This window comes from Esox lucius, chromosome 15, assembly GCF_011004845.1.
Source record: "Esox lucius isolate fEsoLuc1 chromosome 15, fEsoLuc1.pri, whole genome shotgun sequence".
NCBI classification, from domain to species: Eukaryota; Metazoa; Chordata; class Actinopteri; order Esociformes; family Esocidae; genus Esox; species Esox lucius.
In genome coordinates, this window is record NC_047583.1 from 34,446,841 (window position 1) to 34,465,867 (window position 19,027).

Here is a 19,027-nt window from a genome sequence, read left to right on the forward strand (position 1 = left end):
GATTGCTAAAGAATGTCTGATATTTAGTTTAGTGAATAATAATTTCGATTTACATTTTAGATTTACATTTGATGAATTAGTCTAGAATTAGTCACAAGAATGCTGTATCTCCTATTAAAGAATGGATTGTAATAAAAAAGTCTATAGAAAAAATCTACACACCCCTGTTAAAATGCCAGATTTTTGTGATGTATAAGAATGAGACAAATATAAATTATTTCACAACTTTTTCCACTTTTAATGTGACCTATAATGTGAAATCTTCAAGGGGGAAAAATGAAAAATATAAACCTTACAATAACCTGGTTGCATAAGTGTACAGACCCTCTTATAACTGGGGATGTGGCTGTGTTCAGAATTAAACAATCACATTCAAACTCATGTTAAATAGAAGTCATTACACACCTACTATCATTTAAAGTGACTCTGATTAATCACAAATAAAGTTCAGCTGTTCTACTAGGATTTTCCTGACATTTTCTTAGTTGCATCTCAGAGCAAAAGCCATTGTCTGCAGAGAGCTTCCAAAGCATCAGAGGGATCTCATTGTTGAAAGATAGCAGTCAGGAGAAGGGTATAAAATAATTTCCAAAGCATTAAATATACCTTGGAACACAGTGAAGACAGTCATCATCAAGTGGAGAAAATGTGGCACAACAGAGACATTACCAAGAATTGGACATCCCTCCAAAATTGAGGAAAAGACAAGAAAAAAAATGGTCAGGGAGGCTTCCAAGAGGCCTACAGCAACAATAAAGGAACTGCAGTAAATTCTGTAGTACTGGCTTAGTGCTACATGTGACAACAATCTCCCGTATTCTTCATATGAATGGGGTATGGGGTAGGGTGGAAAGACGGAAGCCTTTTCTTACAAAGAAAAACATCCAAGCCCAGCTGAAGTTTTCAAAAACAAACATCACCCAAAAGCACGTGGGAAAATGTGTTATGGTCTGATGAAACCAAGGTTGAACTTTTTGGCCATAATTCCAAAAGGTATGTTTGGCATCACCCAAAGAACACCACACCCACAGTGAAGCATGGTGGTGGCAGCATCATGCTTTGGGCTGTTTTTCTTCAGCTGGAACCGGGACCTTAGTCAGGTTGTAGGGAATTATGAACATTTCCAAATACCAGGCAATTTTGGCAACAAACCTTCAGGCATCCGTTAGAAAGCTGAAGATGAAGAGGAAGGTCACCTTTCAGCACGACAACGAACCAAAGCATACACCCAAATCCACAAATTCACCAGAAGAAGATTAACGTTTTGGAATGGCCCAGCCAGAGGCCAGTCCTGAGCTCTGTAATAAAATCATAAGGTGCTTCAACAAAGTATTAGTTTAAGGGTGTGCACATGTATGCAACCAGGTTAATGTGAGTTTCTTTTTTTTATTTCTCAAAGATTATTATTTATTTTTTCTATTGAATTGTTTACGTTATAGGTCACATTAAATGTGGAAAAAGTTCTGACATTATTTATTTTTGTCTCATTCTTTTACAACACAAGAACCTGGCATTTTAACAGGGGTGTGTAGACTTTATATATCCACTATATATTGAATTGTCAAGTAGCATGTCGTTTGTATTATGTTTCAATAAAAGCCTAATTAAATAGTTGAATGGTCATGGAAATCTTGTATTTCATTTGTAAGTTCATTCAAATTCAACCAAGACTATCATTCCTCTGGGAGTATTACGCATTCATCCATTGACGTCATGCATTCAGTGAGGGGTGATTAGCGCATGGGTACCATTTGGGTACCAACGCTAAGTGCTGTGTGTTATTTACGATTAACTCGGAAAACGGTTAAAAAAAATAGCTAAATAGTATCTAAATAGTTTTCCGTTTGTGAGATAAGAATTCTGACAACAGAACAATGTAATATACGCCTATTTAGGAAAAGTAATGGAAGGGAGAGTGTGTAGCTTTCAAAATGGTAGTTTTATTTTAATTACAAACTCAAACACCAATTCCCGTAGGCATTTGGCGGTCCTAGTATTAATGACAAGCTGGTTTACATTGTGTTACATCAAATAACACAACCACATCTTGCATTGACTGTCAATGGAAAAGTGTTGCCTTTCCGGCATCATTTGATTGGCTGTCTTTAGTATGGTAGATATCTAAGCAATCGATAGACATATTACAAGAAACAGACATATATCCAACTGGAGATAATTATGATATTTATAGATTGGACAGCCAATAATCTAATAACTACCGTCAATGTAATAACTGCCAATAACATAATACCTTTTCCATTCTTAATGTAATTAAAGTCAATAATGTGGAAACTTACTAATAATGTAATAACTATTCTGAACCAATAACGTAGTAACCGTTGGCTTGCTATATTTGGTTGGGGTAATTAAAAAGAATACAAATGTAATAATTGGAGCCAAGAATGTAATATACTTAAATCTGATGACAGGTGCTTGGATTAAAAGAGATGGGTGACACCAGAATGGCTACAGAATTAATCACGGTCTACTGTATATACTTTCTTGGTTATTAGGTTTTTTGTGTAGATAAGAAGGTGATTAGTTCCTACGTAGTTACTTTAGACAATACCTCCAAAATCACATTTGTTGTTATGCCTTCCTTGTAGGTCTGGAGAGTGGAGTATTAGCCAAAATGTGCCAGTGGCAAGATTCGGGCAATGATATAATGTGTACATTTTGGTGTCTAAAATAAATATTTTTACAAAACTCACAATTCTACAACTAATACATCTTATGTTATCTAATTATGCCATATATCTCTTATGAAATGTCACTTTTGGGGCTCTTAAGATAGAAGCATTCGGATACAACCGCCTGAAGATAAATACCCTCTTTTTGCATGATTTTGCAGGGGTCTATCCCAACAAACCACTATATGGGCAAAACATTTTATGCAGAAAACATTTAAATATAAAAAAATTCTCTTTTAGCAGGATAAGGCATAGTGTTTTCATGGCCACCTGCCTTAGCAAAAAACAGTAAAACATACCCAGACCAAAGATTTTCCAGCAGAACATTGCCCAGAGCATTACACTTCCTCCACTGGCTTGTAGTCTTCCCACAGTGCATCCTGGTGCCATCACTTCCCCAGGTGGATGGCGCACCTGTACATGGCCATCCATGTTATGTAAAAGAAAAAGGGACTCATCAGACCAGGCAACCTTCTTCCACTGCTTCAAGGTCCAGTTCTGAAGCTCGCATGCTCATTGTAGGCACTTTCGATGGTGGACAGGGGTCATATTGACCAGTACACGGCTACGCAGCCCCACATGCAACAAGGAGCGATGCAGTGTGTTGTGATACATTCCTTCTGTAACCATCATTCAAGTTTTTTGTGACTTGTGCCACAGTAGATCTTCTGACAGTTAGGACCAGATGGGATAGCCGTTGTGACCCTCACGCATCACTGAGCCTTGGGGACCCAACACCCTCTTGCCGGTATGTGGTATGTCCCTCCTCAAACCACTGTCCGTAGGTACTCATCACTGCTGAATGAGAGCACCCTACAAGCATTGTCATTTCAGAGATGCTCTGACCCAGTCATCTGACCATAACAATTTGGCCTTTGTCTACTGCCCATTTCTCCAGCATCCAACACATCCAACACGTTGACTATGAGAACTGATTGTTTGCTTACCATCTAATCTACCCAGACTTTAACATGTGCCCTTGATAGGAGATGATCAATGTTATTCACTTCACAAGTGAGTGGTCATAATGTTTTGGCTAATCAGTGTATATATAAAAATATGTTCTCAGTGACCAACTAGTCAAAAACAATGTCTAAATAAAGAAATGTCCATCCAGGCACTGGATGCTTCATTACAATCAGTGTTCTGAGCATAAACTGCGCCATACCTAGTGTGTAGGAAGTTGTAGAAGGATGTTGCATACTGGTCCAACACTGCCCTGGGAGGGGACAGGAATCGCTGGCAAGACTATCCTTGTCTGATTGCACTGTAATGACTCTCTGGCGGGTCAAGCATCTGCAAGCTGGCTTGAGTCAGTAGGCGAAACTAGTGACTACTAACTGGTCACTAACGACCTGAGATCAACTTAAGTAACAAATGTACATTTGCAGTTTAAAAAGGATACTTATTTCGTTATCACGCTGAGTCAACATTTCCCTCAGTTTCTTCAGTTCTGCAGACAGGAGCTGGGGGCTGTCCTGTTGGTCTAGCACACCCACAGGTGGAGAGGGACCTCGGTGGTCACCCAACCTTTCTCCAATAAACAACTTCTCCCGTATCATTACCTACAGAAGATAATGCATAGAAAAACAAGTGTTTTATACAACATAAGCGGATATCAGAAGTCTGCACACCCTCATTGAAATTCATTTTTCAGCAAAAGGCTGGAATCAAGACAAATCATGTCAGACCTTTTTTCACATTCAATAAGATCTTATAACCAATAATATGTAAATGAAAATAAATTGATAATTTCTCTGAAGCATTATGACAAATGAAAACTGTAATTTCCTTGGACACGTATACATCCTTTAAAAAGGGCAGTCAAAGCCATGTTCAGATTGAACCAATAGTTTCCCACATCCAGTGGTGGCCCGGCAATTAGAAATGTTAACCCAATGTGATTGTAAAAACAAAAAAAATGTGTTCCCGCAAGCACAGAGGTAAGGTTAGCGAACCGGCGCTACTTAGCTAGCTAAATCCTATTATTATAGCTATCTTTTTTTATAGATTCAACTTTTTTGTCATTGAACAGTATAACGACATGTAATATCCTAATGATAATGTAATATTCTAGCTAACCTACAATACATAATAACACTACAACTTAATATATTTGTATTGGTTCATTGGGCTTGACTTGAACTTTATTTATAATGCACTTCAGTTAGCAGCCAATCTAGCTAGCTTGATTTTTTTTAAAAGCAATTGCTGCTAACCAGGTGGCTTAGTTGCAATGCAGTCAGTAATTCCAACCAAGACCTGACAAACAAATACTAACAACAAATATTTAATTGAAAAGATCTACTGAGCATTACTACACAAGATAAATATCTATATATTTTTTACAAGTAACATGTATGATGCCCTTAATTTGCAAGAATCTTATTTGCAACACAGATTAATAATAGAAATACAGTATTATTTACTTTTGCAATTGATTTTGTTTTTCTATTCTGCATTGGTATGGGGTCTGGAAAACAAATGCCTATTCAAAATCAAAAAATGTAGTTTGTGTTTGTACTTTCTTAAATCATTTTCCCTTGTTGTTACTATGGTGTTATAATACCATACCATACCATCTTCTTCCGCTTATCCGGGGCCGGGGCCGGGTCGCGGGGGCAGCAGTCTAAGCAGGGATGCCCAGACTTCCCTCTCCCCAGACACTTCCTCTAGCTCTTCCGGGGGGACACCGAGGCGTTCCCAGGCCAGCCGGGAGACATAGTCCCTCCAGCGTGTCCTAGGTCTTTCCCAGGGTCTCCTCCCGGTGGGACGGGACCGGAACACCTTCCCAGGAAGGCGTTCCGGAGGCATCCGAAACAGATGCCCAAGCCACCTCAGCTGACCCCTCTCGATGTGGAGGAGCAGCGGCTCTACTCTGAGCTCCTCCCGGGTGACCGAGCTTCTCACCCTATCTCTAAGGGATCGCCCGGCCACCCTGCGGAGAAAGCTCATTTCGGCCGCCTGTATCCGGGATCTTGTCCTTTCGGTCATTACCCAAAGCTCATGACCATAGGTGAGAGTAGGAACGTAGATTGACTGGTAAATCGAGAGCTTCGCCTTGCGGCTCAGCTCTTTCTTCACCACGACAGACCGATACATCGACTGCATTACTGTAGAAGCTGCACCGATCCGTCTGTCAATCTCCCGTTCCATCCTTCCCTCACTCATGAACAAGACCCCTAGATACTTAAACTCCTCCACTTGAGGCAGGCACTCTCCACCAACCTGAAGTGGGCAAGCCACCCTTTTCCGACTGAGGACCATGGCCTCGGATTTGGAGGTACTGATTTTCATCCCCACCGCTTCACACTCGGCTGCAAACCGTCCCAGCGCATGCTGAAGGTCCTGGTTAGAAGGGGCCAACACGACAACATCATCTGCAAAGAGCAGAGACGAAATTGTGTGGTCCCCAAACCTGACACCCTCCGGCCCCTGGCTGCGCCTAGAAATTCTGTCCATAAAAATTACGAACGGAACCGGTGACAAAGGGCAGCCCTGCCGGAGTCCAACATGCACTGGGAACAAGTCTGACTTACTGCCGGCAATGCGGACCAAGCTCCTGCTTCGGTTGTACAGGGACCTGACAGCCCTTAGCAAAGGACCCAGGACCCCATATTCCCCAAGCACCCTCTACAAGATGCCGCGAGGGACACAGTCGAATGCCTTCTCCAAATCCACAAAACACATGTGGATTGGTTGGGCTAACTCCCATGAACCCTCCAGCACCCCGTAGCGCAGAGGGTATAGAGCTGGTCCAGTGTTCCACGGCCCGGACGAAAACCACACTGTTCCTTCTGAATCCGAGGTTCTACTATCATCCGTATTCTCCTCTCTAGTACCCTGGCATAGACTTTCCCGGGGAGGCTGAGAAGTGTGATCCCCCTATAGTTGGAACACACCCTCCGGTCCCCCTTTTTAAAAAGAGGGACCACCACCCCGGTCTGCCATCCCAGAGGCACTGTCCCCGACCGCCACGCAATGTTGCACAGGCGTGTCAACCAAGACAGCCCCACAACATCCAGAGACTTGAGGTACTCAGGGCGGATCTCATCCACCCCGGGTGCCTTGCCACCGAGGAGTTTCTTGACCACCTCAGTGACTTCAGCCCGGGTGATGGACGAGTCCACCTCTGAGCCCTCATCCTCTGCTTCCTCAATGGAAGACGTGACAGCGGGATTGAGGAGATCCTCGAAGTATTCCTTCCACCGCCCGACGACATCCTCAGTTGAGGTCAACAGCTGCCCACCTCTACTGTAAACAGCGTTGGTAGGGCACTGTTTCCCTCTCCTGAGGCGCCGGATGGTTTGCCAGAATCTCTTCGAGGCCAGCCGATAGTCCTTCTCCATGGCCTCACCGAACTCCTCCCAGGCCCGAGTTTTTGCCTCCACAACCACCCGGGCTGCAGCCCGCTTGGCCTGTCGGTACCCGTCAGCTGCGTCAGGAGTCCCACAAGCCAACCAGGCCTGATAGGACTCCTTCTTCAGCTTGACGGCATCCCTTACTTCCGGTGTCCACCACCGGGTTCGGGGATTGCCGCCTCGAAAGGCACCGGAGACCTTACGGCCACAGCTCCGAGCTGCCGCTTCGACAATGGTGGTGGAGAACATGGTCCACTCGGACTCAATATCTCCAACCTCCCTCGGGATCCAGTCGAAGCTCTGCCGGAGGTGGGAGTTAAAGATCTCTCTGACAGGAGACTCGGCCAGACGTTCCCAGCAGACCCTTACAGTACGCTTGGGCCTGCCGAGTCTGTCCAGCTTTCTCCCCCGCCATCGGATCCAACTCACCACCAGGTGGTGATCAGTTGACAGCTCCGCCCCTCTCTTCACCCGAGTGTCCAAGACATACGACCGCAGGTCAGATGAGACGACAACAAAGTCGATCATCGACCTGCGGCCTAGGGTGTCCTGGTGCCACGTGCACTGATGGACACCCTTATGCTTGAACATGGTGTTCGTTATGGACAAACTGTGACTAGCACAGAAGTCCAATAACTGAACACCACTCGGGTTCAGATCAGGGGGGCCGTTCCTCCCAATCACGCCCCTCCAGGTGTCACTGTCGTTGCCCACGTGGGCGTTGAAGTCCCCCAGTAGAACAATAGAGTCCCCAGTCGGAGCACTTTCCAGCACCCCTCCCAGAGACTCCAAGAAGGTTGGGTACTCTGCACTGCCGTTCGGCCCGTAGGCACAAACAACAGTGAGAGACCTATCCCCGACCCGTAGGCGCAGGGAAACGACCCTCTCGTTCACCGGGGTAAACTCCAACACATGGCGGCAGAGCTGGGGAGCCATAAGCAAACCCACACCAGCCCGCCGCCTCTCACCATGGGCAACTCCAGAGTGGTGAAGAGTCCATCCTCTCTCAAGGAGTGTGGTTCCAGAGCCCAAGCCGTGCGTAGAGGTGATCCCGACTACCTCTAATCGGAACCTCTCAACCTCACGCACTAACTCAGGCTCCTTCCCCGCCAGCAAGGTGACATTCCACGTCCCTAGAGCTAGTTTCTGTGTCCAGAGATCGGGTTGTCTAGGCCCCTGCCTTCGACTGCCGCCCGATCCTCTTCGCACCGGCCCCTTATGGTCCCTCCTGTGGGTGGTGAGCCCACGGGAGGGCGGCCCCACGTCGCCCGTTCGGGCTGAGCCCGGCCGGGCCCCATGGGGGAAGGCCCGGCCACCAGGCGCTCGCATACGAGCCCCAACCCCGGGCCTGGCTCCAGGGTGGGGCCCCGGCTGCGCCATACCGGGCGACGGTATGGTATGACGGTGTTATAATGATTTGAACAAAATATGTAACTAGTACCCAAGTACGTTTTTGACCAAAGTCCTCTTGTATTCTTACTTGAGTAGTTTTATCAGGTGGTACTTCTACTTTTACTTGAGTTCATATTAGGACGGGTAACAGTACTTTTACTTGAGTACAGATTTTTAGTACACTTCCCAGAAGCCCATTATCATAAACCATCACTTGTGTTCCAATGGCACGTTGTGTGTTTGCTAATCCAAGGTCATAATTTTAAAAGGCCATTTGATCATAACAAAACCCCTGTGCAATTATGTTAGCACAGCTGAAAATGTGTGCTGATCAAAGAAGCAAACAAAACTGGCCTTTATTAGACTCGTTGAGTATTTAGAGAAGTGTTTCTCAATCCTGGTCCTCAGGACCCAAAGGGATGCACATTTTTGTTTTTGCCGTTGCACACATATGCCAAAAAATGTAAATTAAAATGGGCAAAAGACAGACACTGAACATTGTGAAAAAGTGCTACGGACAGACAGATCTAAGTTTGAGGTGTTCGGGTCACAAAGAAGAACATTCGTGAGATGCAGACCAAAATAAAAAGATGCTGGAGCTGTGCTTTAGGCTATCTGTCAAGTATTGTGGAAGCAATGTGATGGTCTGGGGGTGCTTTGGTGATGGTGAAGTAGGACATTTGTACAGGGTAAAAGGGATCTTGAAGGAAGGAAGGCTATCATACCATTTTGTAATGCCATGCCATACCCTGTAGACGGCTCTTGATTGCAGCCAATTGTCTTCCTCCAAACTATGCAAGAACTATTTAGAGAAGAAGCAGTCAGATGGTATTCTATAATGTCTTTAATGGCGTGGCCAGCACCAGTCACTGGATCTCAACCCTAATGAGCGGTTGTGGGAGCAGCTTGACTGTATGGTACACAACTGCCCACCAATCCAACTTATGGATAGTACCGGCTCGACTCTATTCGCCTCGACTCTACTTGCTTTGGGAGCTTTTCCACCGCATAGTACTAGCTCGACTCGGCTCTACATGCCTCTGTTCGTTTTCTACTGCAGATAGTACCCTGTACCCACCCATAGTGACATCCCAGGAAAACTCCTGTGATGTCACCTCCAACGCGACACACGAGAACAATAATGGAGATCTTGTACACCTGATTCCGGGCGAAAAGACAACATTTGACAACTAACGTAAACTGTGCTGTGAACAGAAAAAAATCTATTGAATGAACTCCAACTAAATGTTCTTTTAAATTGACAAGCTTTGAACATGAAGTGGCAAATCAAAAGTAAACTAAATCTGGATAACATGGTCACAGACCCTATTTGGAAAACAGTGAAAAAGTAGAATAGAATTATCCCCCTAAAAGATGACATAACTGCAATGTTCTGTTAGATTTAAGTGTATACACCGTACAGCTCAACACCAAAACATTTAAAACAACCTACATAACCCCTCCATCTCAATTAAAAGGTATAAATAATTTCCTTAATAATTGCCGGCTATAATACCACAACAACTGACTCAAGAGTAGCCTACTGTACACAAGGAAGTGTTTATACTGGTAGTAGCGAGGAAGAACGCGTGAGCAGTAACTTTGGTCTTAGTACATTGTAGACTGCAAAAATGGTTAGAAAGATTGGTAGACTGCTTCTGTTTGGCTTGATATTACTACTTTGACTAGTGCAATGTATACCAGATAGCCTAGAAAAACCCAGAGAAAAAAGGTCCTTTTGTAGGTTACAAAAACAGCACGTCATTGTGGGTCTCTCACAGGGATAACGAGTTGAATTCATCGCCAGTGCATAGGTCCAAACCAATAGGAGTTTTGGGAAAATACAATCTCTTAAAATACAAGTCTGGTCCTATTGCACTGGCTATTAAATTAACCCATTTCTATGCAAGGACTCCTGGGAGAGACCCACAAAGATGTGCTGTTCTCGTCTCATGAAACCATTCTCTGACACTGGACAGCTAACAGCAGAAGAGCTTGTTTTGCTTTGCTGCATGCTTTGAGTCACTCTTGTCCAATCAGAAGTATTTTTTGTTTTTACGTCACCTTTTGGTATAGCCACAGCTTGCTTGGAACCTCGACGGACCAGGTACTAAAAAAAGTATCTCATAACAGGTACTGTTTGACCAGTGTAAAAGAAAAAAAGGCGAGGCATGTAGAGCTGAGTCGAGCTGGTACCATGCAGTGGAAAAGCTCCAAAAACGAGTAGAGTAGAGGCGAGGTGAGTGGAGTCGAGCCGGTACCATGCAGTAGAAAAGCACCATAAAAAAGCCAGCCCAGTTCTGGAACAGCATTCTTTTGACAGATTAAATTAAGATCAACCTGTACCAGAATGATGGGGAAAAAAAGTATGGAGAAGGCTTGGAACAATTTATGATCCAAAGCATACCACATCATTTGTAAAACATGGTGGAGGCAGTGCGATGGCATGGGCATGTATGGCTTCCAATGGCACTGGGTCACTAGTGTTTATTGATGACGTGACAGAAGACAGAAGCAGTCAGATTAATTGTCTTCATCAAATCCAAATGCAACCTATCCATAGTGCAATGGATGGGCTGTTGCGTGACAGCATCCAATGCACAATTGACCAAAGGAAGGCTGTTGCAATGCAAAATATTTTCATTTACCCAATCAGGGGAAGGTAACTGTCATGTATTCTAGCAAACCAAAAGGTTGCGGGGTGGGACATAATAAGTTTCGTTTTCTGTATGTGCTCAGTGACTAGCACACCAGAGAGGTGGAGGCATTAAGCTATCTTTGCATTCTAACGCATCGCACAGACAAAAAAAGGATATGTATTTTCAACAGTTTTATAAGTATTATTATTAGTATAAAATGGCAAATCATAAAAACACTTTTACTCAATGTAGCCATAGTCCTTTTCGGTTTTCACACACTGAGTTACCAGAAAACAAAGGATGAATGCTAACAACATGGCACACAATAGGATTTTCACTCAGATAATACCTTTTCATGCATGCTTATATTAGATGAGGTTCTTTAGAATCATTTGATACCAAATACATGATGATCCATTATATAATGTTTGTAAGCCCAAATGTAAGAGCAGTGAAAAACTGGAATAAAATGCTCTGGATATCTTGTCTGCTCAGATTCAGCCAAATTCAGCGAAGTTGATTTCACTTTACAGATTGACAAGACCCAAAACATACTGCGAAAGCAGTCCAGGAGTATTTAAGGCAAAGAAGTGGAATATTCTGCAATGGCTGAGTCAATCACTTGATCTCAACCTGATGATGCATGCATTTAACTTGCTGAAGACAAAACTTAAGGCAGAAAGGACCACGAACAAACAACAACTGAAGACAGCTGCAGTTAAGGCCTGGCAAAGCAAAGCAAATGAGGAAACCCAGCGTTTGTTCATGTCCATACATTCCAGTCTTCAAGCAATTGCCTGCAAAGGATTCTCAACAAAGTATTCAAAATGTATATTTTATTTATGATTGTGTAAATTTGTCCAATTACATTTGAGCCCCTGAAATAAGGGGACTGTGTATGAAAATGGTTGCAATTCCTAAACGTTTCATTCGATATTTTTGTTCAACCCTGTTAGCTTCTGTCTTTTGATCCATGAACAGAGTCTTTAGACAAACAAGTTGGGGGAGAATATTTCTTAATTTGCATGTGTCCAAAATTTTGATCTTACATAGTCTTACGTGTTCTCCAGTGATTACAAGGTTAACACAGTCTTTTATGCCAAAACACATAGCCGGTCAAACGTTGGCATTGGGGGACTGGAGGGCAGTCATGTCCGCCCAGGCTATGAATGAGATGGAAAAGGGGCCGCCACTAGGCGGAACCCTAACGACACCCCTTTCAGTTAGGTGGTCGGACGCATAGCCGCAGCCTTGAGGGAACGATTCCCCTTTTAGACTATTAGAAGAAAGGTTTATCCCACAAAATACCCTTGTATGGTGTATTCCAACCTATAACCCAAGGGTCTATTCAGAGAGTCATATGACAGGACTCTAGCAGGCGGTATGGACAGGGTGTGTGGGACCCACCAGTAATGGGGCATCACATTTCCTACATAGTGTCCTTCGTACAGAGATAGTTAGTACTCTCATACATTGTGTCAAGCTTAATTCAATACTTTTCATGTTCAATATCTATCAACCCCTGGAATTAAGGCTGAAAGTCTCATTTCAAAGCCATTGTGGTGACGTACAGTACCAGAATTATGAAAATGGTGTCAGTGTCCAAATATTTCCGGACCTACAGGGGGGAGAACAAGCCGATACTCTGCCGATTTTGCAGGTTTTCCCACTTACAAAGCATGTAGAAGTCTGTCATTTTTATCATATGTACTCTTCAACTGTGAGTGATGGAACCTAAAACAAAAATCTAGAAAATCACATTGTATGATTTTAAGTAATTAATTAGCATTTTATTGCATGACATAAGTATTTGATACATCAGAAAAGCAGAACTTAATATTTGGAAACAGAAACCTTGCAATTACAGAGATCATACATTTCCATTTGACTGGCTAGGACACTCCAGGACCTTGAGATGCTTTTTACTGAGCCACTCCTTAGTTGCCCTGGCTGTGTTTTTTGGGTCGTTGTCATGCTGGAAGACCCAGCCACAACCCATCTTCAATGCTCTTGCTGAGGGAAGGAGATTATTGGCCAAAATCTCACGATACATCCATCCTCCCCTCAATACGGTGCAGTTATCCTGTCCTCTTTGCAGAAAAGCATCCCTAAAGAATTATGTTTCCACCTCCATGCTTCAAGGTTGCGATGGTGTTCTTGGGGTTGTACTCATCCTTCTTCTTCCTCCAAACACGGCGAGTGGAGTTCAGACCAAAAAGCTCTATTTCTGTCTCATCAGACCACATGACCTTCTCCCATTCCTCCTCTGGATCATCCAGATGGTCATTGGCAAACTTCAGACGGGCCTGGACATGCGCTGGCTTGAGCAGGGGTACCTTGCGTGCCAACAAAATTTAGAAGCCAACAAGTTTCAGTAAATGATCTGTGCCTGTAACTTCATGCAGAGCCGTCAAAAGCTCTGCATGAAACTGTTAGGGAAATTTCTTAAACTGATGTATTCTTACTGATTAAAGGACTGAGTCCCCATGTATAGATAAGTAAAGGAATGTAGTTAGAGGGGGATCTGGTATTTGTCTAAGGGGGCATCCTTGACTGGTAGCGGCAGATTTTAGGGTTAATCGTAAATCTCCCTATCTGTATAACCCATTAGTGTCTTTCTGTAGTTCGACCAGATGCTTTAAATCCTCCTCAAGGGTTGAGAAGGTTACCCAGGGGGGAGGGAGAATAATAGGTGCCTTGTGATATGTGATAGAACAAAGGGCATGTTTGATTGACATTAGACAGATGGGCAGCATCTTACCACACCCCTTTGCCTCCCATAAATACAGACGGTTGTCCTGTGTTAATTTAGAGATTATTCATTGTTACTTTGTAACCTGTGTATTCTCTCCTTGCAAGAATAAACTGTTTATTGTGCATTTGAGTTTTCCTCTGTCTTACCTACCATTTTTGTAAATTGTTTGGACTTTAGAAATTGAAGCCTAGACATCCATGGGCCTAGACATCCTATGGAAATGGACATAATTCGCATGGTATTTGTTGAGATGATTCTAACTTTGGCCTCAAAAAACACTGGCCTCAAAACCATTTTGGAATCAAAATATTGTGCAAAAAGATTGTTGTCTATAAAAATATTTGCAATCAGGCTCAAACTATCGTGATAAAGCAATTGTGTAACAATTGCAACAGCCCTATATGTAGCCTATATGCTCAGCCCACAAAGATTGTGAAGAGTTCATTCTATAGAGTCTCCTGAACATTTCCTACAATACATTCACCGCGGCATGTAGAATAGTTTTTTTTTTATAGGCCAATATGTATTTCATATCCATTGAGTTGCATTGTGGCCAATGGGGTGGGCGGAGTAAAACACCAGCAACAATTGCAAATACAGAGTGCCCCTTGATTTCTTTTCATATAATCATTCTATAGAGTCTCCTGAACATTTCCTACAATACATTCACTGCGGCGTATAGAATAGTTTTTTCTGTTTGAGTCAATATGTATTTCATATCCATTAAGTTACATTGTGGAAAAAGAGGGTGTGGAAATATTGTGTTGCTAGATGTAGCACACTGTTCCCCATGATTAGACAGGTTTGTCTTACTCTACACATTCTCCTGGACATTTCCTACACTGCTTTCTCTGTGGAATATTCAATAGTTTATTAGTTATGAGGCAATATGTATTCCATATTCTGTCATTGGCATTGTCTGAATTTTACCCTTGGAACATGTTTTAACACCCACTTACACCCTATTTTGAAAAATTCCAGATTTTCGTGACCCGGAAGTGTTTCTTTAATGTTGCTCACAAGACGCAGATGAAATGGAACTCGATGTAGGTTTTAATGAAAAAACAAACACAAGCATAATTTTTTTTTTAAAGAAAACAAAGGGGCTGAATCCTTTAAACAACCCAAAACGGAAACCACTCACCAGTTACGTGTACATGCAGACAGTGACAACAATGATCGACAAATGTAGGGAGCAGAGGGGAAACATTTAAACACATACTAATGAGATGATTGGGACCTGGTGTGAATAGTTGAAGACATGTGACATGAAGACATGCCCGGGATTTGTTTTTGGAGTGATGGGAACTGGAGGTGTACGGGACGGTGGCACTGATCCTCACCACACCGTGAAAGAAACAGAATATGTACAGTTTGTAGATTTTCATTAACTATAAACTATAGTCAACAAAAGTAGTTTGGCTTCATAGTACAGCTGTTTTTTTTGTGCCATTTATTGGTGTTGGATAAATGAGGACACAGTGGACTTTAATTTGTTTATTTGGATAGAATTGAAGTCATATTAGATCAGTGTCTAACACTAACTATGAGACAGGTAAACCTTTTCCCAACCTAGACAAAAATAACGTTATTTTTGTCTAGGCTTATCCCCCCACATCCATGACTTTCTAGTGATGTCAGTTTAGCATTTAGTGCTATAAAGTAGCGAGTGTGTGTCTCGAGTTCACTGTGTAGATGGTTTGTTCAGCAGCGTATTTTCCTTACAGTGTCCCGAAGGGTAACATTTTTGCCATGATATATGAGATCTTCGATACTTTTGTGAAAAACAGTGTTGTTTCTAACAAGCCCAGTGTGAACAGAACTGTTGAAGAATAGCTATTCCCTACCAAAGCACACTGTCAATTCACACAGTACATGGCAAACAAACCAGACAAATTTGGGATAAAGTTCTGGATTGCCACTGAGGTCGAAACAAAATATATGTTGAATGCATTTTCCCATCTTGGAAAAGACAATAGCAGACTGGCTGTGTAGCATTTCTCTGACAATGTCGTTATGCAATGTAACCACAGACAATTTCTGCACCTCCTTGCCACTGGCAAGCAATCTTTTGACAAACAAAACCTAATTGTTGGTACAATGAAAAAGATCTGATGAGAGATACCACCCTGTACACAGGCACTGTCTGAAAACTACTCAACAAAGGTTCTGAAGGCTGGGAACGCAACACTTACCAAGAAGAAGCAGAAAAAAATTGTTTTTTAAGCATAATTCATTAGACAGTTGGAATTTCCCGAGGCGCAAAGAAACTGCCTGAAACTATTGCCCACGACATTTTGCATTGTATGTGGGCACTGATATTGAAACATGCAGACCACATTTGTGTTTCATTCATGTGACACCCACAAGCGGCTTATGATATTGTGGTTATGCGAAAAGAGAAATGTAGACCAAAGGCTATAAATGTCTTCTCCTCATTGACACTGGACCGTTGTATTTGTGGGTTGGGATTGTTTACCAGTTTTACTTGAAACAGTGTGGACTTGTGGCATGATAATTAGCAGGAAGGTGTAGGTTACGGCCAATTGCTGGCAACGTGTGGCTCAATCGCCTCATTCATGAAACCTTCTCAGAAAATATCTCAGATTTAACATTGGGAGAGACATACAATCATCTCTAAGTATGATTGATGAAACTGTCACACCTGGTCGAAATGAGCATAGATGTCACAGCAGATTGATAAATCGGATAAAGCCGTGGAGGCGAGAACACCCTGCACCTGTCCTTATTTACATATGACCAGAGGCATCGCTAGGATCACAATATATTCGGGGCTTAGCCCACCACCCTGCCCCGCCCGGGACAGAAAGTACAGGGTTTTGAATGTACGTGCGGAAAATCTCGATGTACACGCTAGCGGCCTACATTGTCATAATGTGCGATCGGAATTATAGATGAATATACATGGGGTTATTTTTATATTATCATAGCTAACCAAGATGCCAGCCACCGAAATTATAAAGACCATTTATGATCTCCAAGCAGAGGCGTCGCCAGGATCACAATACATTCAGGGCTTAGCCCACCCTCCCGCCCCGCCCAGGACAGAAAGTATAGGGTTTTGTTCTCATAATGCGCAATCGGAATTATAGATGAATAGATCGGGGGCTATTTTTTTATTATCATAATTTTTGTATCATTTGAGATCCGGGGCTATTCACGTTGCCCAGGGCTAACAACGCCACTTCAAGTATGTTGATATGGCCTGAGTGACTTAGGAAAAGCAAGGCAACGCAAGTTTATTTGTCTAGTGCATAACACACAGAGAGGCATTTCAAACACAAATAAGAGAAAATGCAGAATAAAGTGAAAATAAATAATACAATAATTAATATTGTGGTACGTTTGTGTTATATTCCTCGTAATCTTATTTTATATTACCTACTATTATAATTGTGTTTGTTGTTACTGAGGCTGTTACAATTGTTGTTTTTCGTGATAATGATCGTCTTATTGCGAATGAAGCGTGATCTTATATTTTGATGTTGGTTTACACTGTCTCCGACCAGACGTGAATTTGATCGTAAGTATACGATAATATATACAAATACCAGCTCTGTCTGTGAAATGAGCGTACGTTCACTTTAAAATCCGATTTGACTGTACGCACGTTTCATGAACGAGGGCCATTATCTGTAAAGACTATTAGTTTGCTGACTATTAGAAGCATAACATATTTCCATTATATCTGAGTTGTTGATAAAAGGTTTGATTGTAATTAAACACGTTTCAGTCACTAATTTGTCGCATTTTGTCATTTCCAACCATATTTCCTAATTAGATAATGCCCATTAAATTATATAGATATAAATATATGTTTTCCCATTGTATAATAAACGTTGAAACACGTTTTGCTTACTCACACGACCAAACATTCAGTAGCCTAATATTTTACTGTAAGAGCGAACTGTTTTCTTGGCAACATATAATTTAGGTCACACAATATTAGGCTATTTAGATTATTATATTATTTATATTAATATCTGGCCATTGATATTTTCATCTGCCGGACAACTACATGTGACACTGGCTAAAAGCCATTTGCCAGCTAAATAAAATCCTGACGTGCACACACACTGCCATGGTTGCAGGGAGACAGGACACGAGGCATCTCCATGGTCAGGCCCGGGCTGTGGCCCCCAGGCGCATAGAAATGCCTAGAGGCATCCCAGCCAGGACCTGACACACATCAGACTTATCTATATTACCAAACCATTGCGCCATCTGGTGGCAAATTAGCCATTTTTATGCGCCACCCGGTGACAGAGAAGGAGAATTGCTGCTTTAAAAAAGAAAGAAAATATCGGATAGCGCGTCTGGCAGACATTTGGGCAAAATAGCTTTAAACTTGCTTTTCCAGTGGTTATTTTAACATAAGAAATACTGGGGGATAAAAGGAGCTCCTAAAAGGAGCTTCTAAAGGGAGCTTCCAGTAAAGTTTATCGAGCGCCACAATATTTTTTCTTTTAGTACTTCTGGGTCAAATTGACCCCTTCCAGCACTTCTATTGCTAAACCAAAATCATGATTATTTTTTATGCTCTTGTGGCCTATTGGTGCATAGCATCTTTACAGCAGGTATTTCAAACATCCATCCATTTGGGACCTGCATATGTAATATGGTGTTTATATCTGGATAATCTACTGTATGTGTAGAATTACTATCACACGGGGCAAATATCACACTATCACACTGAAACAGCATATTCATTTCAAGGACCTAATAAGGAGCATGCCACTCTTGGCCTTCTGAACATCTCCAATCCAACATGGGATGTTGTGAAGAGCCTCCAGTTCTTTAAAGGATCTTGGAGGAGGAATTGTACTTCACATTCAATGCTCCAGAACTTCCCAAAAAGTTTCAATGATGTTCAGATCTGGTAATTGGGGAGGCCATGGAAGACTTTTGATGTAATTCTGGTGTTCATAAATCCACTCTTGAATATGTTCAGTGGTTTGTATGGTGGCAATATCACCCTGGAATATTGGAACATTAAGAGGGAACACTGTTATAATCAGACCCAATGAATCCTACAAGATAGCTCCTTATACCATTATAGATCCCCCATCATGTTTAGGAGTTAGCATCAAACATTGTGGGCTGCAGGTATTCTTTGGCATTAACCAAACATAAACCCATTTTGATGTAGGAAATACGGTGAAAGATGAG

General features: G+C 42.4%; 1 protein-coding gene across 3 annotated transcripts in view; it reads right to left on the minus strand.

The window, feature by feature from the left end:
* The window catches only part of kif6 (kinesin family member 6), a 273,774-nt gene that overhangs the window by 140,486 nt on the left and 114,261 nt on the right, over positions 1-19,027 (minus strand). For all 3 annotated transcript variants that reach the window (XM_020044540.1, XM_029125384.2, XM_013131828.4), the window contains exon 12: positions 4,096-4,255. In XM_020044540.1, coding sequence (XP_019900099.1) covers positions 4,096-4,255 — 160 coding nt within the window. The remainder of the gene's footprint in view (positions 1-4,095; positions 4,256-19,027) is intronic.